The 12,247-nt window shown below is 43.0% G+C and overlaps 1 protein-coding gene across 1 annotated transcript in view; it reads right to left on the bottom strand.

Moving 5' to 3' along the window:
• Window positions 1-496: 496 nt before the first annotated feature.
• LOC126481919 (collagen alpha-2(IV) chain-like) overlaps window positions 497-12,247 on the bottom strand; it is a 197,459-nt gene continuing 185,708 nt past the window's right edge. The window contains exon 8 of the mRNA XM_050105878.1: window positions 497-2,985. Within this exon, the coding sequence (XP_049961835.1) occupies window positions 2,562-2,985 (424 nt within the window). The 3' untranslated portion in view covers window positions 497-2,561. The remainder of the gene's footprint in view (window positions 2,986-12,247) is intronic.

Genomic DNA, 12,247 nt, shown 5'->3' with positions numbered 1-12,247 from the left:
TACACACTGCGAAAATGGCATTGCAAATACCTCTCGAAAGACCAGAGAAACTTCCCCTGACGACTCTTGGTAGATACATCCTATATAATATTCGTTGTACAAATAGTATTTTGTCTAGCTGGCATTCGAGGTTGCTGGAAATTAACCACAATGGCCTAGTATTTTCGTGCCACATCGTGCATCTAATAGTCCATTACTGCGCAGGAACAGTTATGTTCCCTCCCAATAGGCTTAACTTTATAGCGACTTGTAACTAAGTTACTGAAAATTTGCAGGCAAAAATTCTAGTGTAAGTGTTCAAAGGTATTAAATGGTACAATCAATAACCTTACCTTCAATGAATCCAGAGAAGTGCTATTGTTTCCATGTCTTTCTTGCTTTTACAAATATGTACAGCTACAGTCACAAGATAAAAGAAGGTAGAGACAGTCGATCTATATGGATTCTCTGTACTAATGAAACTGCCAACAGCTGACAAATAAATACAGAACAATGGTAATGTTAATGTACAGTTTATTTCTTTACCTCAAATCCTGAAGCAATCCATGAGATTTATTGGTAACATATAGTTTTTGTTTGGTTATAATTCACAACATTAGACAAAATACTGCTTATTCATTACAAAACTGTGGACTGTTTGACATTTTAACGTCTAATCGATGTCACAAGTGTATTTCACTGCTTTATGCTATATGCATTTGGCAGTATTATAAATCACAGGACACTTAAAATTCTCTACTATAAATAACGCAAAGTGGCGCAAGTGTACGTTAGTCAGTGGGAGACTGGTACAAAACTCACTGCACTGAATTATGTGGCAGTACTGAGTTCATAGTAAACAGACAGTAAAGTAGTTTAATATAAAAATGTACATTAACTACATTTCTATTCTATGTCAACTAAACTTTTATAAAAATGTTCGTTGATTTTCCTCTAGCTTTTATTGTGTGATGGACACAGAGGACGCTAGTCAGTATGATAATAACACAAACTAGTAACATGATTTCTTCCAACAATTCGAAGCGGAATCACAGATGACAGCACATATTTTATGAGATGGTCGGCTGCGTATTGCTATCAAATAAGCGTGCTTACCGTCTGGCTCTTTAACGGATTAGTAAATTATGCAGATGACTGTTCCACGATCAGAATAAAATTATGTGGCAGAAATTTAGTGCTGCTCCGTAATGAGCTCGCACACGCACGAGACATTGGGCAGGGATATGTGCCACTCTGTATTCCCATTTCTGAGTATTAAATGTAAAATTAGAAAGAAAGCATATGCTACTTTCTGTAGATATGCTCTGCGCTGTTGCATGATGAAACAAAAGAGACGTGGAAGGAGATGGCATTTGCCGGAGACTGATTTTTCACTTTTAAAGAAGAATGCCGTACAGGAACTTGTAACGTTAATATGATGGTACAATGTTTCGAAAAGCAAATATCACGAGTTAATCAAAATGGAGATCAGTTAAATATTCAAGTGCAAAAAGCTTTCTTACAGAAACTTTCAACGATCTCATGCGTACAGGATGAAAAACGAACATAAAAAGAATATTGGAGCACCTAAATAACGAGATTCAGTTGGCATGTAACGATGTGAATCAGAAAAAGGAGACACTGCAATCAGACAAACGAAGAAACTAGTAGATTACGGTCCATCTGAATGTGCTACACGTTCTGGACCGTAGCACTAGTTAAGAAACGTTCAGAGAATCAGGCAAAAATAAAAAGAAGTGTAAGAATTATGCGCAGAAAAATCGATCTCTACGACACTTTTCAATGCGCTCGTGATAAAAATGATGACAAGCGAATGTAAATGAATGGGGCGCACTACTGCAACGAAAAATGCGATCTGCTGAGATCATTGTATGAAGATGACATGTAAGACAGAAACAATGATAACCGTGGATGCATGTAGGTAAAATGTAGAGAGAGTACGCTAGAAAGCTATTGTGCATAAGAAAATGATAACAACTGTGTTCGACGAAGCCTGTGTCATAAATGTGATATCTTAAGTCTACGAAGAAAAATATAAAAAAAAACAGAATCACGAAAGGTGATTACAAGCGTCAAAATTAGCGTCGTATAACGATTAATTCGTAACTGAATGTCTAAGAGATGCCAGAGTATTGATAAACTAGTTGAAAGGTAGTCAGATAACGTAATCCAGCTGAAAAAATAAATGTATTCGGTACCGAGAAAGGTGGGTATCGTTTCCTGAACCAGTTGCTTAGTGAATTGTTTAGTGTGGACACTATTGAACGTAACGGAGAATTCGTACTGAATATTCTGTTACATGTCCCAGATAGCAAAAATGAGATCATATACTTGTTTCCAAAGTATCAGTTAAGATGAAAGCGTCCGCATTATTTTTATATGTTTTTTTTCCGATAACGCAGATGTTTCTCCGACTGGTGCTACAATTCAGCTAATGCAGTTACGTAATAGATTTGTAAGCACTGTTTGAGTATTGCCAGAACTAGTATGAAATAAGAGACAGGGAACAGTACAAAAGTGGAATCTCTCGAGCTGCGTTTAGTGGACGGCGGAGCAGGTGTCTAGCAGCAGCACGGCGTGCCGTCTGGGTTGGTGGGCGGATTGGGCTTGCAGATCTTGGTGCGGCCGTTGGAGCCGTAGACGACGTTGCAGGAGAAGGTGAAGTAGCCGCACGTGGAGGACTTGGAGTAGTAGGTGTGGGTGTACTTGCCGCCCGAGGCCGCTGGCTGCCCCGCGCGCCCCCTGGAGGCGGCGCCGCCGCCCCCGCCGCCGGCCGGCGCCAGCTGTCCCGCCACGCTGTTGGTGACGGTCACGAAGCTGTCCGGCACGGCGTCACCGGAGCGCACGCGCGGCCTCAGCACCCGCACCGTCTGCGTCTGCGACCGCCCGCCTCCGGAGGCGGAGGCGCGCGTCGAGTCGCCCGCTTGCGACGTCGCGCCGGAGCCCGAAGTGACGCGGCCTCTGAAGCCCGCCGGGATCACGTACCTGTTGGCAGGGACACCGCTTACAGGGTGGTCGCGAACTCCTGCATCTGCATCTACACCTGTACCCCGCAAGCCACCTGGCGGTGTGTGGCGAAGGGTATTGTGTTGTATTGTATGTTAACCGGGGACCTACAAACGACGGAGAGGCTCCGCCGCAGCCGCAGTGGTCCGCAACCCCACGACGACTAAGGCAGTCCACTTCACCCCTCCGCTGCCCCACACCGAACCCAGGGTTATTGTGCGGTTCGGCCCCCGGTGGACCCCCAAGGGAACGTCTCACATCAGACGAGTGTAACCTCTATGTTTGCGTGGCAGAGTAATGGTGGTGTACACGTACGTGGAGAACTTGTTTGGGCAGCAATCGCCGACACAGTGTAACTAAGGCGGAATGAGGGGAACCAGCCCGCATTCGCCGAGGCAGATGGAAAACCGCCTAAAAACCATCCACAGACTGGCCGGTTCACCGGACCTCGACACAAATCCGCCGGGCAGATTCGTGCCGGGGACCAGGCGCTCCTTCCCGCCCGGAAAGCCGTTGTGTTAGACCGCACGGCCAATCGGGCGGGCGTGGCGAAGGGTACATTGTGTATCATTGTCGCTCCTCCCCTTTCCTGTCCCAGACGCGAATACTTCGCGCTGTATTGGAACCGGCCAATACCGCTCGTTTGGTGACGTTAGTAGCACACGATAGTCGAAGTATTGGACCTTGCGATATTCGAAGTTTAGGACTTCACGATACAGAAGACATTTTTTCTGGAAATATACTAATTCTTTGTTTTTTTTCTCCTAACAAATTATCTTGTCTACGTAAAAACGTAAAAAACACCTTTTAATTAAAATGTTAACTAAAACATTTGCTCATTTATGTCTTACCTTTAAATGTCAACTACGTCAATAATCACTATCGATAAAGTTACTTATTTCACATTTAAATCTGAAGAAGTGACATAAAAATTGAAATGTAACATATACTTCTGTAAATATAAGTTCGAAAATCGTTGTATCGCGTTATTATCTTTGAACTTGCGTATAACGCAGCTTTTTGTGTATCCGAGTGGAGAAACGCATGGCCCATTCTGTTGTTTGTTGGGATTAAAGGTGGGTGTATCGAGTTCCTTGTTCATTTGTGTTTTTATTAACGAATATGCATGTACCAACTAGCTGATGGTAACAGAAGAATCAAATGAAATTTAAAAACGCGACTTACATCTGAAACAATTTTTTGTGTGATTGGTTGGTTGATTTGGCGGAGAGGACCAAACAGCGAGGTCTTCGGTCCCATCGGTTGATAGAAGAATGGGGAAGGAAACCGGCCGTGCCCTTTCAAAGGAACCATCCCGGCATGTGCCTGAGGCGATTTAGGAAAATCACGGAAAATCTAAATCAGGGTGGCCGGACGCGAGTCTGAGCCGTCGTCCTCCCGTGCTTACCACTGCGCCACTTCGATCGTTTTTTTGTGTGATTAGCATGGCACAGGAACGCAATACCCATCATTTTTTGCAACCAAGCAAGAATTAACATGCTCGTAGACAAAACGAAGCCAACATACTTCATGGAGATGATTTACAAGATTCGACCAGAAACAAGCTAAGTGAACTGATTCATTACTGTACAAATAGAATTACCGTGGTAAACTTTCGTGTACTACTAGGTTTTGCACGAATGTATTTAACCTAAAACTCGCTGTAACGGCGAATGCTGAAATATCGTGAATCTGATTAAATTTCACCCATTAGTAACAAACGAAATAACGACAGGAAAAGGACCTGGTAAGAGCGGGAAGAACGATTGCCCGTAAAGCCGTCGGCACATGGGACGAGATAGTTAACTTTGACCTGGCGCTCTACGAGTTTTGTGACTTCACTTCCTGCTTTACTTCGTTGAGGAGCCATTTTGTCACGTGAAACACATAAGAAGTTCTGCGGTATTTCGGCAACGTGCCACATAAAGTAGAACCAATAGGAACCAAAAACGCTCCCTCCGCCACAAGCAGAAACCAAGACGCCATATTGTATTTTTGGTAGGGGGAAGCCGCATATTTGTTGACTTTTCTAGGAACGTACGCTCTCAGAACCTTAAGAATAAACCACAACGTGATGCAGAACGTCTCCCTTGCAATGTCTGCCACTGCAATTTGTTACTCATTTCTGTAACTCTTTCGTACTTGCTAGGTGAACTTGAAACGAAACTTGCTGCTCTTCTTTAGATCTTCTCTGCGCCTTCCGTCAGTCCTGCCTGGTAACGATGCTACGCTGATCAGCAATATTTAAGTATCGGTCGAACGAGTTTTTTGTAGGCTACTTCCTTTTTGCTGATTGGACTACATTTTCTGAGAATTCCTCCAATGAAAGTCAGTCTGCCATCTGCCTTACTCGCGATTAATTTGATTCAGATCGCTCTGTACGAAGACTCCTTGATCTTTGTAGAAGTAACTGCTTCCAGTGATTGTTCTGCAGTTGTGTTCTCATACAATAAAGGGTTTTCTGTCTATGTATTCTCAGTACGTTATGTTTCTTTATGTTGAGGGTCAGTTGCCACTTGCTGCACCAAGTGTCGACTCTCTGCTTGCCTTCCTGCATTTCGCTACAGTTTTCTAGAGTTGTCGCTTCTCTGTATAAAACAGCATCATCTGCGAAAAGGCTGATGGAAGTTACGGTATTTTCTGCTGGGTCATTTATACATGTTATGAAAAGTAATAGTCCTTTAACACTTCCCCTGGGGACGCCCGTAGTTACTGTTAAGACTGAAGACTTCTCTCCGTTCAAAGCGACACGCTATGTTTTATTTGCTAGAAACTCTTCAGTCCAGTCACGCAGTTGTTCGTGGTCTGATAATCCACACGCTTGTATTTTATTCATTAGGCAACAGTGCAGAACTATATCGAATGGGTGTGTTGGACTCAACCACCTGCTGCCAAACTCATAATATTAAACAAATTTGTAAGAATCAGTGTAACAAAACAAGCTGAAAAGTATAAACTTTCCAATGTGGTAAGGCTCCCATGCTACAGAATATGTCCTACTACTCACATACGCTTCGGTCGCGAAACCCATGGGATAGCGATATGTGCATTTACAAATGACGGCAGTATCGCCCTCACAAGGTATAAAAAGGGCAGTGCATTGGTGGTGCTTTCATTTGTACTCAGATAATACATGTGAAAAGGTTTCTGATGTGATTATGACGGCACGACGGCAATCAACAGGCTTTGAACAAGGAATGATAGTTGGAGCTAGACGCAAGGGCAATCACATTTCGGCAATCGTTGGGGAATTCAATATTCAGAAAATCACGGTGTCTAGAATGTGTCGATAATACCAAATTTCAGGCATTATCTCTCACCACGGACAACACAGTAGCTAACAGCCTTCACTTAACGACCGAGAGAGCGGCATTTCCGTAGAGTTGTCAGTGCTAACAGACAAGAAACACTGCGTGGAATAACCTCAGAAATCAATGTGGGATGTACGACGAACGTACCCGTTAGGACAGTGCGGCGAAATATGGTGTTAATGCGCTATGGCCGCAGACGACCGACTCCGGCGCCTTTGCTAACAGCACAACATCGGCGGTAGCGCCTCTCCTGGATTTGTGACCATATCGGTTGTGCTCAAGACGACTGGAAAAGAGTGGCCTGGTCAGATGAATCCCAATTTCAGTTGGTAACAGCTGACGGCACAGACCCCAAGAAACCGTGGACCCAAGTTTTCAACAAGGCACTGTGCAAGCTGGTGGTGGCTCCATAATAGTGTGGGCTGTGTTTACATGGGATTGACTGGTCGTCTCGTCCACCTGCACCCTTCATTGAGTGGAAATGGTTATGTTCGGCTACTTGGAGACCATTTGCAACCATTCATGAAGTTCGTGCTCCCAAACAATGGTTGAATTTTTATAGATGCCAACGCGACATGTCACCAGGCCACAAGCAATTCGCGACTGGTTTGAAGAACATTCTGTAGAATTCGAGTGAATGGTTTGGCCACCCATAAACATTTATGGGAAATAATCGAGAGGTTAGCTGGTCCACAAAATCCTGCACCGGTAACACTGTCGCAGCTGTGGACGGCTATAGAGGCAGCATAGATCAATACTTCTGCAGGGGACGTCCAGCGACTTGTTGAGTCCATGCCAGGTCGAGCTGCTGCACTACGCCGGACAAAAAGAGGCCCGAAAGGATATGAGGAGGATCCCGTGACTTTTGTCACCTCAGTGTAAGTCGCTGATGACAGTTTTACTCGCCCGAGGTAGGGATTGTGTCTACCCTGCGTAAACTTTGATTTACGGCGAGATGTCACACAATTGTCATAGGTCGCTGACAAACTGACTGGGATGGTGTTTCCTCTGAGAAGCTTTCAGTGTCTGTTGTCAAAGGTTGGGGCAAGGGTTCAAACAAAATCTGCTTGGAACTGGATCTGCAGACAAAGAGTTTGCGGCACAATACGAGCGCCCCAGCTGACGTCACAACTGAAGGATCAGATGAGATTCCGTCTGACAACAGGACTGTGACTACAAGCAGAGGTTTACGGGAGATTACCGAATATCGGACCAAAATTGTGACTGGATTCAAGGCTTCCTTGCAGACAGAACTCAACACGTCGCTCATAGCGGAACAAAATCAATCGACGTAAAGGTAATTACCGGAGTACCCATAGAAATGTGATAGGATCGTTACTGTTTACATTGTATGTAAATGGTTCAGTAGAAAGCGTCGGAAGCTCTTCAAGACTTTTCGCAGCTGATGCAGCTGTCTGTAAGAGATTAGCAACGCCAGAAGGCAGTATCGATTTGCAGAATGACCTACAGACGATTGATGAATGGTGCAGAATCTGGCAGTTGCCTCTGAACATAAATAAATGTAACATTTGCGCACGTATAAGGAAAGAAATTCACTACTGTACAACTACACTACTGTAGACAAACTGCTGAAAATAGTAATCACCGTAAAATATCTAGGACTAATTATCCAGAGCGACCTTAAGTTGAATGACCACACAAAATAAGTAGCAGGAAAAGCAGATGCCAGACTGAGATTCATTGGAAGAATTTTAAGCAAGTGTAACTCATCCACGAGGGAAGTACATTACAAGGCGTTTGTTCGACCTGTTCTTGGGTATTGTTCGTCGATCTGGGACTCTTACCAGGTAGGTCTGGAAAAAGATACAGAGAAGATTCAACGAAGAACAGCGCGTCTCGTCAAGGGATCGTTTGGTCGGCGCGAGAGCCCTACAGAAACGCTCAACAAATTCCAGTGGGTGACGCTACCAGAGAGGCGTTGTGGACCACGGGAAAGTTTACTATTGAAATTTCGAGAGAGCGCGTTCTGGGAAGAGTCGGGAAAAATATTACTTCCTCCACACAAACGTCTCGTCCTACTACCACGATGAGAAAATTCGAGAAATTAAGAGCTGGTAGAGAGGCTTACCGACAGTAATTCTTTTCACGCGCCATCCGCGAGTGGGACAGAGAAGGGGGTATCAGTTAGCGGGACCAGCCACACATCGTCAGATGGCTTGCGGGGTGTTGATGTAGGCGTAGGTGTACGAAGTTGTCATCGAGACAACAGCTGAGAGAGGTGGAGGAACCCGACGAACCATCACCCAAAAGAGAGTGGGGAATATTTTGAAACCTCAGCTGTGTCTGAATACAGAACAAAACCCTGCACAGCAATCAAAAGGAAGAGGACTAATTTGAACTTGATATTTTGGACTCGAAAGTTCCTTTGTGGTTGTATCACTCTGGCTACTAAATGAGTTTCATGGCTTTCACCAGTCTCTCAGCGACACTGTGGTTTTCGATGCTCGTCATAACACGCTCTCTTGTACGAAAGAGGAGTCTTTCATTCACCGCAACGGAGCTACAGGGAGTTGTGTAGTGAGTACCGACAACCCTGCGTTGTCTACAATGACTGCCAGATTATATTCGCTTTGCAGTTTCTTTCAAGCCATCACGACCGGAAGATGTAATTCTCTTACAAAACATGCTCCACCCTTCAGACCTACGCCAAATGCCTTCAGACAGAGTTCTCAGCTGCCTGCCAAACTCGTCATTAACATTTCCTGTCTTGTAAATTATGTCATCTTTAGATGGCTAACTGCAATTTCAGTTAGTTGAAATTTTTCGTTTTTGGAACAGACATTACACTAATTGAAAATGTTTCCTCAAAGATAACAATTATTTCCAGGACATCGCATAAAATTATGTTAACTGTTTTACCAACAAATGGCGCCTAGTAGTTCCATCATATTCACTATTTTTTTATAAATAAATTCACAAGGTCGTGGGCTCTATATAATTGTTGTTTCTTAATTGGATGGTCTTATCCAGCAGAAAACGTGTGGAAGTATTTGGAATGTTGGGTGAATCGTAGCAAACAACATCTCCACAATTCTGTTCCTGTACGGGATCTAATCACGAACGAGTGACTGCAGCTGAATATGACAACTACTGGACCCTCTTTCTCGTCCAACTGAAGCCATTATCAAGACAAGACGTGGTGTTTTACGTTATTAGCGCGGTACCTCCTCGTGATGCCTAATTTTTTCTTTGCTGTGAGTACATTAGCTTACAGATATTGAGGCATGGCGCCTTCGCTCCTGTCTAGAGCCTGTGTATCTGGAGGACGACTCATGCGTGCACAATGACAGATGGTCTGAAGCGGGTTCAGTCGAGTACGTAGTTCTAATGTTCATCCACTAGAGTATAGTAGCGGACAGACACAGTACAGAAACATGTCAAGAGAATGTTTTTGTGAATTGTTCTGTTTACTTCTTGAAGGTTTTTTTGTTTGTTTATGTTTGTACAGTTTTGTATATGCTTTTAGTAGTGTGAATGAAGCGTGAATGTGGTCTAAAGTAAATATGTAGATCATTGATCTCATAATGAACACTGTAGTGTGAGAAAGTTTTAAGACAGTGAGAACGCAGACGACGGGGAATCTTGTGTCATAATATGTAAGTTTATGGTAAGAGAAAAGCTACTTCGACTGCAAATGAAAATAGTTAATAACGTAAAGTATAAATAAAATATCAGAATGTTAAATATTTATGTCGGAAAAAAGTACAGTTCGAAAGTGTGTTATTTTGTGATTGGTTAGTTATGAAAAGCGCGGACTAACGCGGGAGGATAATGTTTTTCTATTGGCCTTAAAGAAAACTGACCAATCAGAACGGAGTATTCTTCGCACGTTTTTTGTCTTGGAGATAGAGAATGCATACAGCAGCCCAGCCTTTCAATGGTATGGTCGTGTGTAGTATGAGCTCCGAAGGAAGTTATAGTTTGTGGGTTTCAGTTGTGTTACACGCCTCAAAAGTGCTTGAAAGTGAAGGCATATTTATTCCGGTGCGTTTTTTTTTAAAGTACATATTTTTTAAGTAATTTTGTGTATGAGAAAAGACAGTAATTCCACGTGGCATATTGAGCAGATCGGTGACCAAAATGTTGAGTGCATTAGACATCGATAAACTTAATAGTGTGGCGAGAATTTTCATTTAAGAACAATCAGTTTTTAGAAGCTGTTCAGATTTCGGAAAATACGATACCAAAAACTTGCTAATGTGAATGAAAGGGTTTGTGCATGACTCTGTTAGGATTAGCACGGGCTTGGCAGGGAATGTATAATTCTCAACTTCAGAATATACCGAAGTTATGCCAGTATTTCCACCTTTCATTCAAAACTGAGACTTTTTCCCGATTCTAAGAACGATTACGATGTATGCAGCCTGGTGCGAGTTGCAGTACAGTAGGTTCCTGCTCGGCTTCCTTACCGGCGATCTGCTGCATGGAGTTCACAGGTAGGTGCTGGTAGATAGCACGAAAGGAACCGCTACGCCGCAACCTGATGTCACACTAATATGCGATGTTGTTCATTGTAATCCAAAGGTTGGATAAAGTCACAGGTGAGTTCTATTCGTACAACAGGATGTACCAATTTCTCTATTTCTATAGATAATCTTTGAATTCAGATGGTGCAGTATTACTCGTAAACTTTACCATATCCAAAGAGTTTCAGTAAATCAGGTAAAGCGGTGTGGCGAGGTACCGTAAATAGGAGTAACTTTATGACTAGCGTGGAAACTTCGTGATGGTAGCACTGCAATACATTTCAGATTTCGCCTCGTCTCGCTCTTGAGTTTTTCAAGGTTTCCGCTATGTGTGGAAGAGCCCTAGAATGTGCTGCAATCTGGTGACGGGTATTTGAGTTACTTGCATTTCTAGTGCCGTTCTGCATCGCAATTGTTGTGAATAGAGCCGAAACTTCCATCTACCTATAGGCATACAAAAGCAACAGGACAGAGGCAAATAAATATTATGAATTGGCGACCAGCTCCGGCTTCGCACAGGTGGCTCAAAGTATCTATGGCTGGATGACTTGTTCCTAATATGTAGTGAGGAGCGGAATAATGCATGAAGCTGTAGATAAAGAGTCACGTGATTCCTCGCTTTTGGAAGGAGTTTCCAAAGAGCGAATTAAAGTCTGATATTTTCGAGCCCCAACAAGTCTCGCCCCAAGATTTTTATTGGAGTCTTAAGACGCATAGTCCTCATTGTTTTAGCTGTTGCAGTGTATCGATAACGATTCGACTGTTTTCTAGACATTTTTATTTGTAAACAACGAAATCAAAAAGTAATTAGTACGCACTAAAAACACAAAGCAAACACAATAAATTCCGTTTTCCTACCCAAGAAGTCAAATACAGATAAAACCTGTCGAAAGATGGAAAGTAATTTCATTAAGTTTCTAACACACAAAGCGAAATCGATAAATCTGAACCATCCTATGCAAATAAATTCAGTGTTACTTTGTATTAATAAAGATAAGATTGCGGCGCTTAATTCTGTCACTGACGTAGACCTCCGAAAAGACTTCCGTCACTGAGGAAAAAAAAAACTAACACCGCCGTCTAATGGTTCTTTGGTGTACTACATCACAACGATCCTGTGACTACGGGAAACATCCGAATTATTAAGCTGAGCAGACTTCTGAAACTTCAGATTAAGATATCTTTTTTACATGAACTGATACTGATGAAGAAAGCCTCTTTGATGCCCCAAACTGCGCTCAAGTTACGTGTGAAAATCCCGTGAAAATTCGTCTAATAGTTTCGGGGATCGGCGTATTCAGACAGACCAAGTTTCTAAAAATAGTCTCATTGTATCCACTTACACTCCCTACGTGACCTCCAATCCGTTTATGGCGAATATTTTCAGTTAACAGATACGGTGGTTTTACAATTTAATTATTAACATAAATATGGAAGGTACAA

This window comes from Schistocerca serialis, chromosome 5, assembly GCF_023864345.2.
Source record: "Schistocerca serialis cubense isolate TAMUIC-IGC-003099 chromosome 5, iqSchSeri2.2, whole genome shotgun sequence".
Classification (NCBI taxonomy): Eukaryota; Metazoa; Arthropoda; class Insecta; order Orthoptera; family Acrididae; genus Schistocerca; species Schistocerca serialis.
Note: the sequence above shows the minus strand (reverse complement) of the source record. Positions and strands in the feature narration are given on the sequence as shown.